Source organism: Bombus fervidus, chromosome 11 (genome assembly GCF_041682495.2).
Source record: "Bombus fervidus isolate BK054 chromosome 11, iyBomFerv1, whole genome shotgun sequence".
Lineage (NCBI taxonomy): Eukaryota > Metazoa > Arthropoda > Insecta > Hymenoptera > Apidae > Bombus > Bombus fervidus.
Window position 1 is genome coordinate 9,124,776 of NC_091527.1, and position 25,622 is coordinate 9,150,397.

Sequence of the window (25,622 nt, forward strand, 5' to 3'; positions counted from 1 at the left end):
AAAGTTATCACGATCTTGCGACTACAATAATTTCTCCTGTGATTTTCACGTATAAATGTCGATAAAGTCACCGAGTAGGCTTGAGCGTAATGCTACGAAGAGGCACTCGATTCAAGCATCGATCACATATACCGTGGCAGCATAAAAAACAACACCGGTAATTTATCGCGATGCTTCAATGCTTCCGTTTTCGATAACAGCGTTGATGCGACTGTTTTCTCGTGACCGTGCATCTTTTATCACTCCGCGAATTACCCTGCGATTATCCCCGATTATTTACATATTAAAAATATACCGCTATAGATAAGGAGATAAATCTAGGTGATAATTCGCTTAGTTTCGTATCTTTCACGACGAATCTAACACGAAAACGCAACCGTTTAACACGTAAGACACGCACCTTATTTCCCGCGAAACGTGTGATGCACTTGATCAACGATCTTTAGCTATTTATGTCAATATTAAACTGGTGGCGCCCCCTTTTAGTATATCGAAAGAAGTTCGGAATTCACGAAAACAGGAAAGGGGGCGTGGCGTGGGGAAACTTTAGACCCGCTAATAGGTTTGTAATCTATTAACAAACTCAGTGGTCGGAGGCTGTCACTGATCTTGGCGGTACCGAACGAAATGAAGAAACACAAGTATCACTCGTGTAAGGATTTAGATACGTTATGGCGACGAATGTTGTATACACGGTGGAAAATATATAGTGAAATCTTAAATTACGCCATTAATCGGCGATACCGATTGAAACATTCGGAGCTTGAAACTAGAAAAGTCACTTGTGAATTAATCGTCAAATTTCTTTCCAATATGTATATGTGTCCGGTGTGAAAGTAGCAGATCGTGTACTTTTAGAATTCTCTTTCCAAATTGTATGTTACAGAGGTCCCGAACTTCTTATCTTTCTCTAGGCGTATCAAATCACTGTTGGAGTTCTCGAAGCATGTAAGTTTTAACATGTGATCGATTTCGTGACCGTAATAATATCTTTCCTATTCACAATACGTGGATAAATCATGTGTTTCCATTTTAACTTTACCACGGAACGTATTACATTATCGATGTAACGATCGATGAGACACGCCATTTTCCCGCGCTTTCCAAGTGAACAGAATCGCGACATTCGCGTGACTAGAAATAAATGATCGGGAAACGTTAAGTACCATTCCTTACCTGTATATCTCTTGCGAAGGTGAAGCCGCGGTGCAGCCAGAAGGGAAACCAAGTCCACAAAGAGAAGAAGTCAGTTATTTCGGTGTTAATTAAGCGACGACGTCCTCGCATAGACGAGCGCATACATGGTCATCAGGAGCGGTGCCTAATTGGCACGGAAACAACACGGCCATCTTAATTGGTTAATTTGCGAAGAGGCCCGAGAACCCATGCGTCACGGCACGCTCGACTATTGCAGGATGCAGTTACCTATGGCCATCTTGGAATAATCTTCCTACCCTTTTCTTATATTACTTCCCCCCGATCGGGCCGGATCCGGTGAACCAAGGACTACCATACCGTCTTAACGATAATTCGAACAACCTTCCTCCTTTTCTATGACAAGTTCCTGCAATACGTGACCAAATTCGCGACTATGACCAGCGGACAGAGGAACAAGTCTGTAGTACATCCGGAACAGCGGTATGCGTACATGCCCTGTCCGCTCTATGACACCGGTGAGTTAACCATTTCTTTTATTTCCAATGCTTTCCGTTTAACGACATAACGATATTACCCATACCGTTCAAAATTATTGTCGATAATTTATCTTATAATTTTGTCGACAATTTATCTTATTTTAATAATTCTAGAGGATTTAAATCATTATGGCAGTCAACGTGTTAGAAAGCATACATTTATTTTCTTTGGATGTTTTTGGACAATTAATTAGGAAACTTCGTAGTTTGAATATATTATATTACTCTCGTGGAGAAATTCAAATGACCAATGTCCGGTGCACTTGTTCGGGCTCTCGTTTATTCGAACAAGACAAGGTCGCACAGCCAGGATGCGTAATACGATAGAAAGTCGCGAAATGCAAAAGGAGCATCGTTCCCGTAGGCTTCATACGATTGCTGTTCCACTTACTTATTATTTGCCATTGGAATGCAAACAGAGTAAGAACCGCGGTTTCTATGAGATTTCCCTGTCGATTCCTGAAAGTTGCCGGCCAGGAGTTCGTAATAAAGGAAATTGGATTTCTATAGCGAACGAATAAAGTTTCAGACGGTCGAATCGGAATGAGTACTTCGGCTTCGGTGGCCTTACCGCGAGATCCTCCAGTTACTTTGTATCTAAATGTCGTTCGGTTTAACAAAGGCTGACTAATAAATAAGCTTCTTCTCCAACTTTTAAATAGATCGTCGTTTCTTTCGCGTTCGCTGCGGCGAAAATGATCGTTGGATTTTTCGTATCGAAGGGACGAGCAAAAGAAACGGAAAAGGCGGAGGCGGAAAAGAATAAGATCTAAGAAGAAAAGGAAGAATGGAAAAAGAGGAACGAAGTTAAGAAGGAAGAATTTATTGAATTGGGCAAAAAGTTTTTGCATTCTTTATGAGATGTCATTTCCGTATGTCACTGAGTAAGCTGTTAATAATTATGTATTCTCCTATTCTCATAACATTATCGCTTATTCAGATCGTTACAGAGTTATGTTACCGTTGTGTTAAAAATTATTTTACGTTTAAACAATACACTTTCTATGTAAGCAGATTTGCAAACCGTGAAATGTTATTCATCGCAACATAGCGGTATTTACTATGACAGAAATGCAGAAAACTTTCACTCGACTCAATAATTTATGCTCAAAACCTTTGAATTATTCTGTAGACTAGGTTCGCAAAATTTATTCGTTCAAGAATGATATTTTACTCGTCGCTAAGCCGCGTCGGTAGCACAATTTACGATCATACATAAATTAAGCGATTAGTTTGCGCATTACTGTCATCATCAATATTTATTAAATCATTTTACTGCGTTTTAAGACGCGCTTATGTAACTCCTTGTACGTACACATAGCTATTTGAATAACAAAACTACGAAGTTTCCTAGTTAAGTGCGCCGCGTCTGTGAAACCACTTGCACGCATCTTTCACTGCAGTTTTTCTTTCATTTTCCGATCGTACGGTATCAGAGTACTTGTCATACGATTACCAGCATGGGCTTTATTTCGATTAAAATAAACTCAGATGCGTTCATATTTACGTAAATACGAAAATAACTGATGCAACGTGTTAGCAAACTTGGAGGAGTTGATTGCCAATAAATTCCTCGCTTTTCGAACAAACTTTTCTTAGTAATCCTGTTATATCGTAGACTTATCAAGTTTCTTAAGAAAACTATAAAAGAACAATCAATTTGTTCAAAGATCTTGAAATGTTTCTTCTTAGAGATAAAATTGTTACACGCGCCAAATCTACTTGCATGCGGTTAATTATGCCTGGAAATTAATTATAGCGACGAACAATAACCCTGGGTGCTCGTGATCTATCAGCGTGACTCGTGCGACAATGAACACGCCGCCCAATTGCAAATTTGATCGAAACTTTAGTCTCGGGACATAAATGACACGACCTGACCACAGAGCAGCGATGGCATTCTGTGTCGAAACTAGTGTATCCAAGTTCGCCACGTATGATGAACGATCCTCTAGTGTCGAAACCGAATTCACAACAGAGCTTAAGAGATAGAGTAGGAAAAGTGATGGCGAGATCTTCCTATCGTTTCGTTTATGACATTCCACTCGCGTGTTCCAACGCGTTATTAAAAAAATACTTACAGTCTAGCTGGATGATAGTTAATCGAGAATCTTTTGATCAATGAAACGAGATATTTCACTCTTTTCCTCTGGTTGGTAAATTTTCAATGTTGGTTAAACCAGATAGTTTTCAGGCGATATGTCATGCTCAAGAATAATTACCTATAGTTTGTCGAATTTGGTTATATACATGGAATAATAGATTTCATTGTTGCCTATTCCAGGGCACCTGTTAAGTCAACATACTCTGCATACAGGATCGACAAGATAAACTTAAACCAGATCCAAAGATACACGTTTGATCGATGCGCGGTCAGCCGCACAAAGAGACCACCGCACCGTCTTGCTTCAATCGGGCAGATCGCTTCGCTCCATAGAACATTCGATTTTGCACGCCTTGCTTTTAGTTATCCAACCGATATCCAACGAATCGTAACGCTATTATCGCTGATTATTAACGCTTGTCATTCGTAGATCAAAACGTATTTCTTCAGTTTTAAAGAATATTCGACTCAACGTTATTCGACTGATGAATATTACCGATCAACGCTTCGCTGTACATAGGAGTTGAGACAATCTTTCTTCCTCATGAACAATAGTTTATAAGAATGCAGGTGATATTAGAAAATATTAGCAGGACATGAATTTTCCACGTGCTATTTGGAGTAGAAAGTTGGTGAGGTTGAATAATATCGAAGCTTAGGGTAAAGGTTTCAAGTTGTTACTCGACAAGTTTCCCTCCGGAGGGAACAGACTATTTCGCGATGCTGGCGATTTAGAACGATTCGCGACGCTTCATGTTTCATTCACCATTCGTTTCATTATGCATCGCGGTGGTTAGCGAGGCCACGTGCCCACGTGTTCCCAGATTAATTGCAATTTCCGTCGCCTCGCGACACACCCGTAGACGATGTGACTAACACCGTCACGAACAAAAACCCGATTCCGAGCACCTGTGAATTTAAGTCTTTTCAGCTTACTTAATTCTTTGCATCACCGTGTGATATGGAAATTGTCTACCTGTCGCTGCAGAAAGATGTTTAGCATGTAAATATATATCGCTTTGCTTCGAATGTCGTCCAGGGGGATCGAAAAGCTGTTAGTCTAGGTAGATTTAGGGTTATAGCAGGGTTTAAGTGTAGCGGGATTGCACCTTTACGAGACTTTAGAAGTACAGTTAACTCTTGTATCCGAAGTAAGGTACATATTCGGGGAGAAGTTGATCTAAATGGGATCTTCTTAATAGCGTTTAAAGGTAGAAAGTTTGACGAATATGAAATAAATTAAAGTTGCTTGAAATTGTAAAACCATCGCCATTCGAAGTATGTATCTTTCAAACTTTATTAATTGCTTGCGATTTAAGGATCGGTTTTATTCAAATGGCAAGGCTCTCGTAATAAACTTTATAGTAGAAAAAATTATAGCGAGCTTTCAGTTTCAAGCGATATACTCTTGGAATCTACGATCGTTAAGCCGCGAGATTTAGCCCACGCATGGGATCAAAGATTCGAATGTCCAGCATCTTTCAGCATCGAGGGTAACGCTAATCGTCAGGCAAGTTACTTGAACGAGCGCAGTAGTGAGATTGCCATCGCGTTCACTTGGCAGATATAAAAGGCCACTGTGTGTCGTTGACTCGACTAACATCGGAGAAATAGTCCGAGAATAGTCTAATTAAGGAAACTATCGGTTCAGAAACAGGGTCCATTAGATATCGCGTTCACCAAGTAAGCCAACTATTCGTCGCGCCGCGCGGGGTTGGCTTCGCTCAACTATCGAACGCAGATAAAACTATTCAACCGAGAACAGAGTGACTATAATCGTCGTGTCCAAATATTTACCATCGAGTAAGCTTGGAACGAAAGATCAAATGCTTTCGAACATACAGTTCTAAATTCTCGTTTCGTAATATTTTATACAATGTATTTAAGATGCCATTTCGTAGGCGTTAATTCTAGCGAAAACCCGTTCGAAGTAAAGCGAATCGTGGAAACGATTTTTGGTGCAAGTTAAACAAATCCGCGTTACAGCTCGAACAAACGTCAAACTCGAACGAGGATAAGTAAAGTTCTCCACGCCTCGATGGAATTGTTCAGAGTTGCTCGTTCAACCAGCGATTCGCGTGTTTCTGAACAATTATTTACAACGGCAATCGCTTCAATGACTCACTTTTTCCTTTCGATAATTCGATATCAAGGCAAGGGTATAAAGTAGAAACTAAAATATCGGTAATCGATGGTGGTTAATTGTGCATGCAACTATGTACACGGGGATCAAAGAATTTGCTGAATCGCTTTTGCTTGCTGTAAACCAGATTATCGTAAATCATGTTGCAATGCGTGGCGAGGAATCGAACCGGGAAATTCGACATTCTGCGATCGCGATGCGTGTCGAGGTTTGGTTTTTCGAAATTGCAAAAGTCAAATCGCAGCAAAGTCAATTTAGAAAATCTATCACGCGTGCACTCGGCCTAGATGTTCCGCGTTTTCTTCTTTTTCTTCTTTGAGAGCTTCGTGGAACGTCGTGCTTACGCGCTCGGAAAAGAAGCTAACGTTAACGAGTCACTGTTTCACGAATGGTAGGTCGATCGAAGTTAAACGAAAATCTGTCTCTTCGCGTTTCGTAAGCGACAAGGCTTTGTATTACGACGCGCATGTAAATTTCTCAGGAAATTGGATTTTGCAACTCTGAAATGCCTCGTGATAGATGGTATACTGTGGTATAATGATCGAACGGTAGCGCGGTCCGCTTTTAAATGGCAGGATTTCTAATCTCGTGATAAAATCGAAAAACTTGTACACGATTAGCAGCCCCAATATCTTCCTCTCTCGATTTCAACGCCACCTTATTTTGCTGTAGAAAGGTAAAAAATGTGTTGAAAGAACATTTGAAAAACAAAGATGAATCGTCTCGATTCTATCCTTGAAAGCGGAAAAACTTGGCTGCACGTTCTCAAGATCAATCACCCATTAATTAAAAGTCGCAATCGTAACAGCGTCGTGTAATTCGAATGGATAGAGAAATCGTCGTCTTACGATCTTATTCCTGAAAATAGCAAGAATGCAGGAATGTAAATAATTCCGGTGGTAGGAACGCAAGGCCAACCCCTGGAGGAACTGCGAATTAGCTTTAGAGACTAAGTGCGAGCTCGGAGCGTAAGGAAGTCAAGGTTATCGCGACGAGGATTACACGTTGGCTCGTATACACAGTAGGGAGAAAAAGAAATTTGCACGGGCGCATCAAGGTGTGCGATCGATTGTCTAACTCGAGCGTCGAAACGCTCGTCTGACGGCCATGTTTTCGTGACAGACCCCGATAGACGCTTTATTTCGAGGAACGGATTGCTTCGATGCGAGATTTCAAAGCTTGCGTGCTCTGTTGTACGATTCCGATTAGATCTAAGCAAAGTATATCGACCAATCCGTGTGCAACGAGGTGATAATTATAATTAATCGATAGTTAACGCGGCGTGACCACGTGTCTTTTAAACGCGATGGATTTCGAAATAAGATTTGGAAGTCAGAAACTGGTCTCTGAAATAGGAGATACGTCGTACCAAAAACGTTTCTCGTGCGACAGGTGCCATCAAAAGCTTATTTTCATGCGCACGATGGTTCAATCACGTATGTAGAGTGTCTTAACTTTCAACGTTGCACGATTTATCGAGAGATCTCTTTCATTTGTATCCTGCCAACCTTTAGAAGCATTGATAAATCTGGTCCGCCTTTTAACAGCTACTATTTGTCTTCTCCTTAAGCACGCAGCTCGTGTGCTGCGTAGTTTTCTGAACGGTGAAAGGGAGAAAAAATGGTACTGAATATCGCGCGACATTGGCCCTCGATTTTCCTCGACTGGTTAAATAAGCGATCGAGGATAAAAGAACTGGTCACGGTTCTGGTCATGGGAACCAGTACGTGACGACGATTTATTCTACTTCATCCGTTCGATCGTACCTGTTTAATGAATCTCGTAGTCGTTAGATCAGCGCTGATAAATGAACGAACGGAGGCAAAGATCATCGAGAATTATTTATACATTTACAATGGATTTTTGCGCGAATTTTCACTTCACAGCATCATCGCGTGAAAATAGATCAAAATTATGACCACCCAATATCTCTCCACGTGAAATACGATTGTGAACGTAACAGACTGATACGCGAAGTTGATTGATATCGAGGTTAACGGCTTTGACTCTTGTCATCGTTCGCGCGCAATGCACAGGCGCTTCACGGTTCGTTGACGAAAAAAAAAAAAAAAAGAAATCGATCGAATATATTAGAAGTTCAACCGAGAGCCATAATTCTTTACGCTCTTTGAAGCGTCGAAGCTCTGGATCGACGCGAAGTGCTAGGTATTTTGAAGGTTTCGAAAGTAACCGAAGGAAAGAGGCGAGTGAAATTTCCGATCAACGTATTTCCATTTAAAATTTAAAACCTTTTTACAAAGATAAATTTTATAGTTTAAAAAGGTCCAAATAAAAAGCTCAGGGACTTTGGTTCGAAGACTCGGTCTTCATTTTATTTAGATAACATTCGTTTTTTCAATTTAGATAGCTAGAAGAGAAGAATAAAGAAGTTCGGATGGCTGGTAGAAAACCGGAAACCATCTGGTCTCCAAATTTCTGGCAAACGATAAACGCAGGATCGTAATTCCGAGTACCGGCCTTGTTAAGCTCTCGTCTGTTTTATGACTACTTGTTGAACCGAGCAAACGACCGTATCGAAACAGTCGGCGATGGTTTTCCTCTTTCCATCAAGTTTACGTTCCCGTGTTGCATTCTTGGCTGCGTCCTCGCAACATTAAAATTGACACGCTTGAAACTAGAAATTCTCCAAAATTCCGATATTGTACAGAGGTTCATTCGAGATTCATTCCTGGAAGATCGCCATTTAGAACAACGAGCAGACGCAACTTTCCCCAAAGGTAAATCCTTGTTTCGTTCCGAAGAATCTCGCCATTTTATCTCATCATTTGGAATCGAGAGCAATAACGAGGAAGCGCTTTTATACGCGCTTGTGCTACATTCCTGAATTTCCAGAGATCGTGAATTATTGCGGGCATGTTATTTGCCACGTACGTTCTTTCAACAATAACCGTGATTTTTTATCGAGCGTCTCAGACAATGCCTGACTCGTGTCTCGTTTTATGTGTGCCGGACGGGAATCATTGTCAACGGTACAAATTGAGAACGTTCCTCGCTATGATGGAAGTTTATCTAGCAGAACCGTATTGTGTTTACCGAGTGTAGATGGCGTACAATTATAAATACACGCTGTCGTGCGACGAAGCTCGACTTTGTTCGTTCTTCGAAACGAGTTTCCTTCAAACGAAAGGAGAATTCCTTATAATTTTTCTTATAATCTCTTTACCTTGATCTTTTGCTAATTTTTCCAAACACCGACTCTTTCACAGCTAACGATCCTAACGATCTCGCTACGCGCGATCAAATATTCTACTAATAAACTAAATATCCTATACTAATATAGTAGTTCGTAACAATAAAAACGTGGAAAACACGAATCTGTCACAACATCGTGTTACTCTCATCGCGCGGAAATCAGGCGAAACGACGTAACCGCAAGTTTAAGAAATAAAATAGGCTTGAAAGAACAAACAATCGAGGACAGGTGGAACGGATTGGGAAACGGAGAGATTCGAAGATGCGCGGGGTGTTCTTAGAAACGAGCTTCCTTTAAAGAAGAATTCCTTATAATCTCTTTACCTTGATCTGCTAATTTTCCCAAACACCGACTCTTTCACAGCTAACGATCCTAACGATCTCGCCACGCGCGATCAAATATTCTACTAATAAACTAAATATTCTGTACTAATATAGTAGTTCGTAACAATAAAAACGTGGAAAACACGAATCTGTCACAACATCGTGTTACTCTCATCGCGCGGAAATCAAGCGAAACGACGTAACCGCAAGTTCAAGAAATAAAATAGGCTTGAAAGAACAAACAATCGAGGACAGGTGGAACGGATCGGGAAACGGATAGATTCGAAGATGCGTGGTGTGTTCTTAGAAACGAGCTTCCTTTAAAGAAGAATTCCTTATAATTTTCCTTATAATCTCTTTACCTTGATCTTTTGCTAATTTTTCCAAACACCGACTCTTTCACAGCTAACGATCCTAACGATCTCGCTACGTGCGATCAAATATTCTACTAATAAACTAAATATCCTATACTAATATAGTAATTCGTAACAATAAAAACGTGGAAAACACGAATCTGTCACAACATCGTGTTACTCTCATCGCGCGGAAATCAGGCGGAACGATGTAACCGCAAGTTCAAGAAATAAGATAGGCTTGAAAGAACAAACAATCGAGGACAGGTGGAACGGGTCGGGAAACGGATAGATTCGAAGATGCGTGGTGTGTTTTTAGAAACGAGCTTCCTTTAAAGAAGAATTCCTTATAATTTTCCTTATAATCTCTTTACCTTGATCTTCTGCTAATTTTCCCAAACACCGACTCTTTTACAGCTAACGATCCTAACGATCTCGCTACGTGCGATCAAATATTCTACTAATAAACTAAATATTCTGTACTAATATAGTAATTCGTAACAATAAAAACGTAGAAAACACGAATCTGTCACAACATCGTGTTACTCTCATCGCGCGGAAATTAGGCGGAACGATGTAACCGCAAGTTCAAGAAATAAGATAGGCTTGAAAGAACAAACAATCGAGGACAGGTGGAACGGATTGGGAAACGGAGAGATTCGAAGATGCGCGGGGTGTTCTTGGACAAACAAGTTGATCGTTTGCCTTGCACGTGACGCGATGGGACTTGGCGGGGCTGGATGCAAAATTCCAGAAAGTGGCGCGGGCACGTCTCGATCGAGTTGGACTCGGCTCTGAAAATAGCACGCTGTCGTGGAAGCGACGCGACGTGAACTTGACGACGGCGAAGGTCGAACGCGCGCTATCGGAATGCGGATAAAGTACGCAGGTGAGGTATTTGCGTTGCAATTTTACCTCCTCGAGCGTTTTGAAGCGTTAGGGGAGCGAACCAGAACGGAATCGATCGGAGTTGGTTTCGCGAACTGTTGCGGTATCGATTCGTTGCTATTGCACCGTGTACTGTCTAACTGTACTCGTTGGTTTCGCGAAAACAAATCGAATTTTACGTACGAGCTGATCCGAGTTCCTTTTGAACGGTGCTCCTTTGATGAAGGCGTTTCGTGTTTCGTGGAGAAGTTTGAGGAGAAGAGAAAGTAAGTTAGACGTTAGTTGGTCGTTGTATTACAACGTGCTGTTGAATATACAGAACGAATATAAAATGGATATTAAGCAACTAATGTCAACCTAAAAATGAATAAGTTATTCGTGGATCTGCAGATTTGGAATTAATCGATCGTTAATAAAAATATTTAGAGATACGCGTGACTATATTCTCCTCGAAGTATTACTTTTATCAATCGTGCTCGCGATATTTAAATATTTCGCTTCTATCGTAAACTTTTCTCGTTAATTTGTACTTCGAATGTCGATAATGTTCTTCCACGTGGTTTCCCTGCTTTTGCCCTTTTTTTTTTCGATAGAAATTCTCAAAATTTGATGTATGATCTTTTCGCTATTTTACGTCTTTCGTGACTGGTAGATTTTTCTAAGAAAGATTAATAGTTGCACGAGTGTAAGAAATGTGATTAATAACCAAAATATCTTCCAACTTTTGCTCTAAGAGTTCGGTAAAATTCTCGATATAAAAAGAGTACCTCTCGAAGTTTTTCATTCGAAGAACCACGATACGAGCTTTGGGAGTAGAATTGTAAGTGCATCGGCTTGTAGAAACATCCAATACGGACTAAATGGAATTAAAAAGTCAGACAAAGTATCTCAAATACTTTTACAATACAAAGTAAACAGAGCCTCGAATATTTCTCACGCGTATTTTTACAAAACTCTTTGCGTTTTCCTTCAAGAATTCAGTCTTACGACTTTTTAAAATTTTAAGCAACGTTCCATCGATCGCGTATATCTTGTCAGACGTTTACAAATATTTTCTACGATCGGATATTTCTAGGATATCGTAAAATAATTCGACGTCGTCTTAGAATCCCCTTCGAACGTTATTTCGCATTTTCTATCCGAAATCGACTGGATACGTGCCGACGTAAAAACCTAATGTCTCCGTGCTCATCTTTTCTTGACAGAGCAAACGTCACTCGCTGTTCCTTCTACGTTCTTCCGTCGCTACTTTTCATCTCATTTTCGTTTTTGCTCGGTTATTACGTTCCGGAATACTTTTTCGATGTCGTTTATAAAAAGCGTTTTTCGTGTCGTTTAACGCGCAGACGTGGCTTTCGTAAACGCCAACTCGTTTGAAATTCATCGGGCAATTTGTTCGAACAAACTGTTCCGCAACATTTTATGCCTCGCTCGTGGAACGCGTATTTGCAACACACGGCAACGCGCACGCAAAACGCTGAATTTTGTGTACAGCGAGTGTGCAGTCAATGAATACTTGAACTTCATGGCAGTTTCGTGACTATCGATGACCACGTATGGCCTGCCCTTTGCTCGTACAGAAAGAGCTTTACATTTTCTATCGAATAATTTGCCGAGTAAAAATAACTCGATCGTTTCGTATTTCGCTTTCGATTACAAAGTCAAGAAGATCGGAAATATTTCCAAAAAATTATCACCACCTTCTGGAATTTGATAAACGTAGATCATTTAGAAGATTACGAAAGAATAATAGCAGATAGTCGTGGAAATCGTAGGAATGAATTAAAAGTTGTCGGAGATGAAAAAACACAAAAATACGATAAATCGCATTAGAAGTTCGTTAACTTCGTTGAAACGACCTTACGCGGTAAAATTAGCAAACGATAAACGTTGAACCGCGCGCTTGAACCTCGAGGTTCAAGTTCTCCCGTTCTGCTTTCGCCTGAACGCCTAAGTAGAATGTCGAGCGCCGCGAAGTTACGAGAAGTTGCCAACTCCTCGCAGTCGTCACTGTCGAGCCACTTAGTACCGCGTTTCCGCCGGGCAAATATTCCACCGAGAAACTCCCTCGGAGGGATCGATTTTGAATGAAAGAACGCGCTAACGACGAAGAATCTTTCTTCCAATGATCGTTTAAACGCTAGAGATATTATTAGCTGCGAAGCTATTTCCTGCTAACAACGACGAATGCTCGCAAGAATGGTCGCGAGGAAAGATACTTCTGAAATATAAGTCTCGAGCAGAGGGTGTAGACTAGTCAAGAAGACACTCCTTGTTTCAATTTCTCGAATACGATCGGATCTCTGTGCGAAAGAATCGCGATCGTTGAAAAATGTGGAGCGATCACCATTACAAAGATTAACGAATTCGTTTCGTTTCGATAAGCGTTTAGATATCAAAGTCGAGGATCGATCGCCGTGACATTGCACGATCGGCTGATTCCACCGATTCTCTGTTTGCCAATCTCTCGCGCGCAGTACGTCGGTTCCCTTAAATTAGCCACCTTGAAGTATTCATAGTTTTTGTCGTACCGCCAACGTGGTGTTAATACGTTTGCGTTAGTCTCGCAACGAATGCCAAGAATAAGCTTCGCCGATGACACGATGCAAATAATATCTACCTGATTGACCATTTGCTTTTTTCATCATCGAATATCCGTGTCATCTTGCGTTTCGTTTCCGTATTTTCTTTAATTAGTAGAAAAATCGTACGGAGAATAGTTGGCGGGAATTGTTTCATAGGAAATGCGGTGGAAAAAGCAAACGAACGATCGTGAGAATAAAACGTGGCAGGAGAACGAGAGGATTGCAAGAAACCCGAAATGCGTCCAAGGCTGTCCTGTTAATTACAAATAAGGGCGTTGTTCGTTAGTGCCTCGCAGTAGAATACGCTAGTAGTCGGACCAGTAGCGCAGCCCGGCATTTCTCCTTCAAGAAAAGTGATACTCCATCGTTCGTGAATGGAACTAATCAAACGATAACGACTATGAAGTTTCTCGTTTTTCTCTCGAACATTGTTTTTGTTTATTCCACTCTCGTTTTGCCTTAACGTTTATTCGAGAGAAAAAAGATCCCTTTTATAAATTATCGATCGCTTATCATCGATTCAAGCTTCGCTAGAAATCCTTCAAACATCGTACGGAATCTTAGAATGTAGAACGTAAAAACACAAAATAATTCGTTTCTTTCGAAACCCATAATCTTAACGAAAGGAAAGTCTGTCGACAATCCGCATAAGTCGAAGGCGACGGCGAGGCAGCCATCCGGCGAATCGAAAGCCCGACTTCGGACCCAGGTCCACAGGTTCAATCGAGCGATTCTCCTCTCTGTACACACAAAATCCGTATCACGGAAACGCCTTCGTAATCGACGATCAGTTACTATCAGCCATTCGATCTTCCATAGTAAAACTGTTCCCTGGGGGTGGGTCGCGCTGGAAATTAGGTAACGAGGGTATAATGGTCGGTATAATCCGCGGCCAGTTCTTCAAATACCGATAAATCTGACGGTGATTCTTTATCACCGCATAAAGTGTTGCCAATTTGGAAAGGAGTTCGCAAATTTCTATAAAAACTACGCTATTAATCAGAAAGATAATTTCGGTTTAATTTGGTTTAAGTTCGAGTAAGAAGCGATTCCAAATTTTACCAGTATACGTCGTTTTCGTCGTGTTCACTGACTCGTAAATGGAGATTCCAAGAAGGATGAAAGGACTGTTGCCAAAAATGCGACGGGCGCGATTTTCGTCGCCTATCGAAATCCCGCTCTTTTATACAGACTCGTGCAGTCATGCTCAATATTCTGAATTATAGCGACATTCTGTCATCGTAAATCTCGCGAAAGGGAGCCAGTTTCGTCGGCAGTTCGATTACTTCTAACGCAGCTTCGCGCTTTCGTGAAATTTGTACGTTAACCAGAACGGATCGAAATCATAGAGAGAATATCGCAGGTTTGGAATTGGGAAATTGGTCGTGTTTTAAGCTGCCAATTTTTTTTTTTCTTTTGTTATTGTATATCGTTCTCCGCGCAACTAAATTTATACGGAACACTTGTTGATCTTTTAATTCCGTACCCACGTTTTTCTCGAGTTAACGTAGTTTCTCTCATAAGCGAGCAAAATTCCTGTTATAACTTCGATAAACATTTTTCTTCGATACACGTATCGACTATTTTTCTTTTCCTTCCTCCTTGTACGGCTGGAGACACGGCAGCTCCGCAATAACAGTTATTTCTTACGTCGTTTTGCTCCAACGAGACACCATTTGTCGCCTGAAACAAATTTCGATGTTTACGATCGCCACGTTCTTCCAACGATTATCGCGCATTTCGAGCATGTACCAGATATCAAAAACGTTGAGCACCGAGAGAACATTTTACATTCTCAATGAAACCATGTCACGTACCATTTCCCGTGGTTAAAATTGGTATCGCGTCTCAGGAGAAGTCGCGATTGTTACAAAGTTCGCCATGTTCGTTGATGCAAAGAAATTATTACCATTTCGCGTGATCGTGTTAGTTCTCGCAGTTAGCAGTTTGTAACAAAGAAACCTTCGACGAAATCCTTCGACTTTTTCCCCGATGACGCTAAGTAGATTCTAATAATATTCGCGTAACGAGGTTAGTTAATTTTTCGAAGTGGCAAAAGTCCAAAAGAATTGTTTTGTTTAAAACTTTCGACGTCCTTTTTATAGAAGGATAAAATAGCGAGCGAAAGGAGCTTTCCTAGGTGCGTATTATCGATTTTTCTCAAGATTCGCTTGCATTTGAGTTTTCGATAAAAAACCCCACACCCATTTTGCCATCGAGGAAAAGAACCGTAGAAGCATTCGCGCAACGAGCTCGCAACGTTGCTCAGGCGCGTCAAGAACCTCGGTTATTCGCAGTCCTGGCGTGCGTCGCGACACCTCGTGCTCGAGAACCAGTGCCAACCGAAAGCGGTTCGAGCTGCGATACCTCGCAAAGAACGTAAAACAGACGTCTTAAATCCCATGAGAATAACTTTATACACGCGATTATCGTTAAAAGGATCGATGATATTAACGCGTCGCAAGTGTTCGAATTTAAGAACGTTTCCCACGTCGCTTGCGAAGAACGCGTAGTAGCCAGGATGCAGACAACGACGCGTCAACTATGTCAACAAACGCTATCGACGTTATATCGTCTCGCGTTTACAGGCAACGCGGAGTATTTTTCAAGAAATAAAACACGATCGAACTCGTAGTATTCCATAGAGGCGTCGGAACCGATCGGAGCACCCAACGCTGATCGGAAATTTCGGTGCATTTCTTCGAGCATCGGCTAACGAAAGTGGCGCAAAAGAGAAGTCGGTGGTGCGGGCAGGCAACGCAACGTCATCGGGCCTGGTCAGCGTCGCGACGCCTCGTGCACGCTCAGTGCGAGGCTGTCGGTCGCGTGGCGAAGCTACCCTCGCTCTCCGGCAAGTTAATCGACGAGGACACGTGGGTCGCGCGTCAAATCGATCGATCCTATCCGTGATCGAGCTTCGACGGAAACACAGGTTGAGGCAACACGGTGTACGTACGTGCACGACGAGGAAGAATCACGGTGACCAGGGTCGGAGATAACGAGCGTTGGCCGACAAAAGGCCTTGACGCTGCGCGACACACACACACACACACACCACCACACCCGTCCACCCGTGAATATTTCAATACCGCATCGATCTAGCGCATAGCCGACACACGTGTGTCTCGCGATCGCGTCTCTCTGTGTGACTTCTCCGTTTGATTTGTAACTCCGCAACTCGGTTTACCTGTGTGTCGCCTATCCGTCAACCACGCAGCGGATTAATCAGCAGGTACTACCTCGTCAAGACAAGTTCACCAACAAAGTATCTCGTCATGTTTTGTGAATTGTGGCGTAGAATTATTATGGTCGAACGAACGATTAACGGTGCCACTCTCGGCTCGTAAATGTGCTCGTGCATCTGTTCCGCTGTGTTCCAATCCTTATAAACCGCAGTGAAGTAGATCTGTGTACACCTGGACAGCCATTCAACGCCTCCGTTCCTACTTTACCTCGAAATCCTAGTATATAGCTATATGTACGTTGATCATCGAGTTTCACGATCATCGACTCGACTATTCTTCTTTACTACAGTATATTAACAAAGTACCGATTACCAGGAATCTTATCCTTCTGGTTCGCTGTTTTTACACGCTTCGCTCTGTATTTTTGAGTAGACGTAGAACCAAATCATAGCAGTAAGATTAATGTCAGTAAGCTAGTCCTGGTGACTCATCCTGTTCGTTATTTGAATGCGTTAAGTGTAGCTGTTGGAAGGTTCAGCGTGGACCATGTATGACGGTACTGAACGTGTTAACGATCGTTCTTCGTAGCCGATAACCGATAATTGTTGCTTGCTGTTCGCTTTCCATGTTGAGAAGGCCGGCGTGTACGCGCACGGTGTCTTTTTTTGACGGACAAACGAAAGCAACCGAAGGTGGCTCTTCATTACGATCGCGATCGTGTACCTTTTTACTCACAGCGAAGCGTCGAGCTCGAACAACCTCGAATTAAGACGCGATCCCTTGTTAACTCTCGACTTGTACGAAAAAACACGGTTCGTTTTGCCTCGCGACTTTCTCCAGTGTAACGTTGTAACGCAAAGTACCGAACTGTTACCCATCGACCGCAGACTAGTTCGTAAAACACCGCGCCAAGTTCTAGGAAGAAGAAGGTCCTTCGTTCGCGATGCTCGTTACTTCTGTCCCAGTTGAACGAAACTATAAGATCGAGCGTAATCGCGCGTTTCAATGCTTCTGCTTTGTATGTGCAAAAGGCAACTAGCTCGCAATGTCAAAGGTATTTTGTCCGATGGAGCATAAGGAATACGCGTTCCGCGAAGAAAAGGACTCGATTCTCTTCTTCGCGCGACGAAAGATTCCCTAGGGAGACTGTAACTTCGTTTTTGGAAAGTCAAAGGGAAACGGACGAATGCTGTTTCTTAAGGAGCTAAATGTTTTGATTAAAAAATAGAAGTTGCTGCACGAATAGTTGTTCGCCATATATCCTTTAACCTATTTGCAATGACAGCAGTCGCGTGCAGTTTGCAAGACAGTACGAAGTACGACAGCGTTTAAACGCGTAGTTGGCTGAGCGCAACCCAAACTACGTACATCCTCGCAAAAACTGAATAACGTTTATCTATTACGATTAGCATATTCAGAGGCAAAGTAAAAAATGTTCTCTCGCGAGCGAAAAGAATTCTGCTTACGGAGGATTCAACGTTTAAACTCGAATAATAAACTTTGAATCTCGCACAACGACCTCGTCCCTATCTGCCACAGTTCTCAGGAAACGTGAAACGGTATCTTCGACTAAAGTTTGTCAATTTCTTATCCCGAGTATCCTCGTTTCGAATAAATCGGTCTTAAACGCTCGACGAAAATTATTCAAACAGCTGCAACGGATCGAACCTGTTAACAAATATTGTAGGAGCCAGGTTCGTACAACTACGATCGACGTTGGTCGACAGGTCGAGCCGCAGGTATCGAGCCCTCGAACGCCTCTGCCGTTTCCCGTTTCACCGACTGCGCCGTAAACAGCGAACGCTATCGTGACAAGACAGTCCTCCTTGCGGCTGCGGCAGATCAATCGAAAGGCTCGAGTATTAAAGTCAGCGTCGCAGGGTCGGCCAAACAGTCCTCCCCTAGCGTGGAGGACACGTCCGCGTTGCCTATACCTCGACGTCACGGGTCACGACGTGTTCGCGTCGCGGATACATCGCGGTATCAGGAAATCCAACCACGGTCTTTCGATTCGCTTGGAAATCGTCGTCTCGCGATGTAGGAAATTTTGTGCGAGTCGTGAACGATTTGGTGCTGGTCGAATGACGCGTGAGACGGATCGCGAGAGTTTCGGACGAGTTTCGACAGGCGAACGAGGGTCGAAGGGTCGCCGTTGGATCCAACATGGGTAACTTGTCTTTATTAGAACGTAAACGAGGATCCGCGATTCTCGCGTGACACGCGATACCGTTATTGCCGAGGTGTAATTATAATTCTAGACCTTGAGGTTTGTTGGTGAGCTAAATCGAGCGTGGTTAGATCGTCTTCGCGGCACAGGTTGGCTCGACCAACTTTGTAAATCGTTGCGTTCTTCTCGTGATCTCATTCCGCATGATCTTGGGCTTTTCTCGCTTATGATCGAACGATACTTGGGCGAGGGCGGGAAATGCTAGATTCAGGTGGACGCACGATGGTAACTCGCCAACTGGACGGAGAAAGAGATCGAGAAATTAGTTATCTTGGAGCACGCCAAGCAAGGCGGTAGGGCTTTCGATTAAACGAGATTCGTGGCGCGTATAAACAGTCGATGTAATCGCGTTTCTTTCAGCGACGGAACTCGAGACGAAGTTGTCGCGTGGCTACCGTGTCGAAAGAAAAGTAGAAGAAAAGCCGTGCATGACGCTAGTGGGTAATTCCGAAGGACGAGTAAAGTGGCACGAATAAAAGTTTACGTTCTGCTGACTATTGGTTAGACACGAGAAATCCTCGTTTTCGAAATCCGCTGGGAGAAGGACGAAAGCGACGGCAAAGCGAATCTATTCCTCTGATACAAAGATCGAGGCTCTTAACAAACGAAATAACTCGAACGTATCAGGATTCCTTCAAAATTAGGTCCTTTCCTAATTAATCGCGTCTCCTCGCGGCAAGTTTTCGATATCGAAGGTTCAACGAACAAGTGTAATCGTTCGGATCGTTGTTCTCGCGACCGAAGCTCGACGTCGACGGTTCTTTGGCTTATCGGAAGAATTATCGATGAGAACGTGCGGGTCTGGACTCGTTTCATTCTCTCGTGGAAAGTGAAAGAATCAAAAAAGAAAGAAAGACGTCGGAAAGTAAAGAGGGAAGAAACCGGAATCGCGGTACGGGGTACTAAGAGAAGAAACACGATTAAACGTAGGGAAGCTGCTTAGGGACGCTTTCGTGATCGTCGAACACCGTCACCACCACCAACCAGCGCTGCTTTCCATACGCTGTAAAGCTCCAAAAAACCAACTACTCCTTGGACTTGAAAACATCTCGAAACAATTACATCGCTCGGCCACCACGTGCTACGGCGAACAAAAAACAGATAAGAATAACAAAATTAAAACCAAAGTAAAGAAAAGAGAATAAAACAAAGTAGCGGGAAAACACACGAGAACCAGACGTTCCTCCCTGTTCGTTACTTGTCTTTGTCACATTGTACCTGTCTCTTTCACACACTTGTCAGTCATGAATCTTATGTTCCGCAAGAACTTCGGCGAGAAGGGATTCGGTGGTGGTGGAGGAGGAGGAGGAGGAGGCCTGGAGGGTCGAACGACCCTCGGCACCGTTTACGGGCCGACGAATTTGGGGTACACGGGGACTCGATTCGGCGTGGTGCGCGGCGCCGGCCAATCGGCCGTCGGCACGCGCGCACCGATCCGACGCAGTAAAGAGTTCGGCTACTTTCCCTCGATGGGCGATCACGAGCACCAGGGCTTCGGGTACCGGACTCATCTGTTTCTAACGCCACCGACAGGCGGTGCCCTCGGTTCGCCCCCCGAGGAACCCACCGAGAGGTTAGGTCCACCGCCTAGGAAGAATTCCGGACCTCATGTGATCAAATGGGGTGGTGGGGGAGGAGGCGGGGGCGGTGGATCGGGACAGGGATCCGGAGCCGGGGCACAGGCTAGAAGGAAACAGAATCAGACCGCGCAGCAAAAGGATTCCTCGGAACCCTCGACGCCAACCGCTTCTAGACAGGTAGGTGAGACTCTTCGTCAGAGATTTATTTCCTTTTTCATGTATCTTGACGCGTTCGCACATCGCTAGGTTTACATTTAAAAGGTAAAACACACGACCGGATGCGATATTAACGATGGTCGAAGACGGCGTGACTCGAGTTATTCCTCTGATCTCGCCAGTCTCCGATTTGACGAAATTTTAACGCACAGTCGCCGCGTCGATGCTATCCGAAAGATCGATGCACCTTGGCCGGACGTGTGATCGTTCGTTCGTGTCTAATCAAATACTTCGGTTCAGGTGTCAGCGATGTAGGTTAAATTTAATCAACCGCCCTCTCAAGCCGACAAACTACTACCTGCAACGAGCAAAGATCCGTGGCAATCGTAGAAACCTAATTCCGATCAGTGGCCACTACACGGACGACGATTTCACGGCGGAACAGAGTATTCGAGCGCAGACGGCGTATATCAACTCCGTCGATTTTCCCAACGAGAAAACATCGACCAACTGAGCGAGGATCGAACGTTGGCGCGTCTCGCTAAGAATCCCGAATCCTTATAAAACGAATGCCGATGGAAATCGTAAATCTTGTTTCGTCTCGTCGACGTATAGATGCGCATTTCGATGACGAATCGGGGACACGATACGTAGCGTTATCGCGCTCGATTAAAGCTTGTTGCTCGCGTTCGAGGACACACTCGACATAAAACGCTCAGCCACGGAAGCGGCTTCACGGCGTGACTTCTTTTTCCTCTGATACGAGCATCGTCGAGAGCTAGACGGTGTTGTTCCGTTGCAAATTACACGCCTGTAACCCGTTCCACGAACGATACAGAGACTCCGCGAATCGCTATCGACGAGTGGCTACCTGAAACATGGCCAACCCGGACACTCGTGACGATATTTCAATGGAAAGTACACGCCCCGAGCTGGATGCACACGGACACACGGAGAGTACGGGGCAGTCCGGACTGAAGCACACGCGGGATAGTTTCGCGACCCGGTGGAATTACGGAGGAAACGAGGGGGCCATGCACGGAACGACCCGCATAAACTTACACCTACGCTATCCTCGTGGCCGGCACGCAAACTCGCTATCTTATTGCACGCCAAGGCGGATCCTCGCGACGTACCATAAATTTCCTGCGAGCCGCAGCCAACTCTGTTCGATATCCTGTGCTCATTGTGCTCGTTCCGTTCGAACCCTTCTCCATCGCACCCGAATTCCTGAATGGATCGCTACACTGGATGCTTGTGTCTGTCGTTGTATTCGACTTTTTTTTTAAAAGAGCCGAAACAGCGATAGAGAAATGTACGGAGATCCCTGCGACGCGTTGATTCGATCGACACGGTTGAGGGGAGAAACAGGTTTATCTGTAATTTAGAGGATGAATAACATCGACCAGTGTGCAAGGTATACTCAATTTAGAAAAGCCGCGCGATACCCCGCTGACGCGCGTTAAGCCACAGAGATAAAAAAAGGCAAGCTTAATAAACTAAAACACGGCCCAGTTAAAGGCGCGTTGCGGTTGGTTTTCATAGACGTTTGACCGAAGGACAGCAAGTTTTACGACTGCATTCGGGAAAATTTCGAAATTCTCAGCTGAAAGTTCACCGTCGTGGAACGTAAAGCGACTTGCCGTCCTTTAGGCAGACTTTTACAACGTCTTGGACGGAACGGCACGTGAAGTCGGTACGCGTACGACAGGAATATAACGTTGCATACGAACTCGACTCGTTTTCGATCCTGTGAATGTAAATGTACGTCCGCAACGGTAGTGTCTTCCTTCGGAAAGTGAAATGCGCGAACTGAACGGGACAAAATGCTTTTTACGTGTCGGCAGAAATTTATCTGGCAAATGGACAGTTTATCGAACGAGATCATTCATATTTTTCCATAATCCATTCCCATTTTTTACTTTCATTCTTGGTAATGTTTTAAAAAATATTTTCAAGTTGCCGAGGGGGAAAGATATTTTGCCGTGTCCTTAAATCCCTCTAATGAAGATTCTTAGCTGCAACGGCTACCAGTATGTTGGAATCAATTTCTAAGCGAACTATGCTCGTACTGAAATCCTCTAAAATCAATGGGACCAGTGGAAATCCCGCGAATCACCTTCTCACCTCGTAGCTTCTCAGCTCGGGCAAAAGAAAATTTGTAGTCTCTGCGTACCCCGATCGATAGCCTGGCCTCGATCTTGAACTTTAATTATACATTTTACGTTTCGACTGCGTGGCTCGTTGTGGTGAAATAATTTCAATTACCAACGCGCCATGTGTGTCAGACAACGTTGTGGCCAGTTGGTTTCGTTGCAATTTGCGTGGGGGCCCGATACAACCAACCCTCGCTGCATCAACGTTATTACTTGATACTATTTAGAAGAAAATCATCAATGATTAATCGTTAATTAACGATGCAAGAGCTGGACGAATTATTGCAGATTGCTATACGACTATAAAATATCTGCTTGTGCGATCGTTTTATAGATACAAAGAATTAAATAGTCGTAAGAAGCTAAATTCTCTGAAATTCAAAATTCGATAATGGTTAAAGTTGCGTAGTACAACACGCGTAGCAACCTACAACTTGTTTCTATTTACTCAGCTTGCTCGACTACCCTTAATATCGACGAAAAGCGTTCGCTCCGTTGAAAATGTCGTGCCGTCGTCGAAAATGTCGGGTTTGGTTACTGGCGTTTCGCTTGTCGCCATAAATCACGGAGAGGTTATCAGACGAATGGCTGGCAAACGGGACAACAAGGAAAGAAATCGCGTTAACCTACATCGTGAGACGACACCGGCAACTTTAACATTCACTTGTTACTCGAGGGTGCTGTTAAAAATGCAATCGACTCGAGCTTAACGTGGAAACACGGATAAACACGAGGTCGTGTTGCCTATTGCTATTTACGATCGGTACAGAACGAGTATGACAACGGTGATGCTGCCTCGGCATTACCAGCAATAGCACGATTAACGATTTCGAAAAGCGGCAGGATTATTACGATTGTTTGATCTCATCGTGAGAAAGATCGAAGAAGACGAAAGTGGAAAAAGACGGAATGGAGCTATTGCTTTGTTGGACGCGAAGAATATCAAGCCTTTCAGCACCCAACTTGTTTCAGGGGTAAATTTTGTTTTATCGATTAGTAACAACAAAGACACAACTTTTCCTCGAACGATAACTCGCTTACGCAGTGGCTGCATGTACAAAATGCTCGAGCTTGGAAACAAGAAGCCGTATTTTAAATACGGCAGATCGTATACATAGTCGGAGGTAACTTTTGATACGAGGCGGGCCAATTCGTTGGGAAGTAGGCGCACGAGTCTGTGTCTGGTCACCAGAGTTAATTATCCCGAATTGTATGGCGTTTGTAGGTTTCCTTTAGCGGTAATCGAGCTTCCGGCGCGTACACGCCCCTGGTGGTTTCCGGAAACAGTCCTCCGCGTGGCGAACCAATCTCCCTGGCCACCTTGGACCGCGACTGTTTCATCATTCCCCTCGCTTCTCTCGAACGTTTTTTACCAGCGGGAGTACCGGTACGTCATATTAATTTCTACGTAATTAATAAATGCACCAGACACCCTTCCTTCGCACGAATGTTTCACTTTTTATGCAATGCGCCTGTAGATTCACTCGCTTAGACTTAAGATCGTATGGGATTTGTTTATTAATTTTATTACACGACGGCGTAGCACTATTTTATTGCTTGCGAACATACTAACAGAATTTTCTTAAATCGTCTACGATTCTCTTGTGTCGTTTCTTTTATGTCATTGTTAGCTCGAGATTATCCAAACCTGTTTTGACATGCACTTGCGTTTCACAATAGCATCTTTCGTAACAGGGAGCTATGCAAACATCTCGCACTGCGTCTGTTTAACATCAACAGCTTGTAACAACGCAGTAACCGACCGACCGAAGCTTGCTAAAAAGTACATGCCTCCACATCGATCGTTTGTTCCTGAGCAAACAAAATCTGCAGTTGGATCGTGAAATAATCCTATCGTGGTATCAACGATCGTATCAAGGTCGAGTGAATACTTTTAAGTCACTCGAACGATGCGCACGAAACTACACTAATCGGGAATGCACTCGTTAAAACCAGAATACTCGAGTTATTGGCCTTAGTGTCTCGGGGAGCAGTTACGACCTTGCTGGCACGATCTCAAACGAGTAAAAATAGACAAAAACTTACCCAGTGGGGCGGAGTACAACAAATGTCTGATGAACGACGCATCGCTTTAACGTAAATGACGCGGGTAACGCATTAAAAATACAGATTTATGCGTTGCTCTTTGCTCACTAAGTTTCGGATGTTGTTTCACTTCTCCTTTTTTTTCTTTTTTTTTTTTTTTTTTACTATTATCGCACGTTAACGGTAAAATCAAATAAAACCAGGAAATTAAACGAAGCAGATAATTAACCCTTCTTCTCGATCACAGATTTATTCTGACTCGTTTCAGCACGCACCAATCGCAGACAAAAAAAGGCCAGGAAGCCCTTTGTCGGTTCTCGAAGTCGAGGACCCGAAGCAATGTGTTCTAGCTCATTTCATGACACCTCTGGAGCCACTGGATCCTGTGGTCGAATCTCCAGTTTCTCAGCCCTTGGTCCTGCAACGGGATACCGCGGCCGAATTGGTCGCTGAAATTGCACCCTCGGCTTCCCAGAGTATTCTGCTTACGAATATGGAAAAAAATGGTACGTAATTTGACGATCGATCGGTTAAATTTCGAGGGATTCGTGATTATAGTCAAGTATAATTCTTGAACGATTTCAGCGGATTTTCCATTCATCACGTACTACTTGATAAATAAGCAGAATACGGATCCCGTAGACTTCTACAACGAGGTCCAATGCGCTGCATTGAGAAAGTTCGATCCTCGAGATCTTCGATATGCAGCCAGTCACACGTTGGATCTGTTTAACGAGGTAGCTACCATAGCGAGACCACCACTGGAACCACCTGGTGTCAGACCGCCGATTCCGTCCACTGGCTACATTGTCTCGATTTTTAAGGTGTTCGAGGGCGACGACGGTCTCAAGTTTGAGCAGAACTGGCTCTACTGGACCGGTACTCTGTTCATGTTTCTTACAATTCTGTTACATTTGATCGGTCATGGTCAGTCGATGACGTTGTTTTTCATGGAATCTATATTCTAG

General features: G+C 43.5%; 1 protein-coding gene across 11 annotated transcripts in view; it reads left to right on the forward strand.

Moving 5' to 3' along the window:
- LOC139992048 (uncharacterized) overlaps positions 1-25,622 on the forward strand; it is a 27,965-nt gene continuing 2,343 nt past the window's right edge. The window contains exons 1-7 of one of the 11 annotated variants that reach the window (XM_072012552.1): positions 638-652; positions 887-948; positions 1,196-1,673; positions 19,982-20,473; positions 23,834-23,995; positions 24,902-25,160; positions 25,240-25,533. In XM_072012552.1, the coding sequence (XP_071868653.1) occupies positions 1,641-1,673; positions 19,982-20,473; positions 23,834-23,995; positions 24,902-25,160; positions 25,240-25,533 (1,240 nt within the window). In that variant the 5' untranslated portion in view covers positions 638-652; positions 887-948; positions 1,196-1,640. Of the gene's footprint in view, positions 158-572; positions 653-689; positions 949-1,195; positions 1,674-15,857; positions 20,474-23,833; positions 23,996-24,901; positions 25,161-25,239; positions 25,534-25,622 lie in introns of those variants that run through there. The other 10 variants (XM_072012557.1, XM_072012555.1, XM_072012553.1 and 7 more) reach the window with 10 other exon arrangements.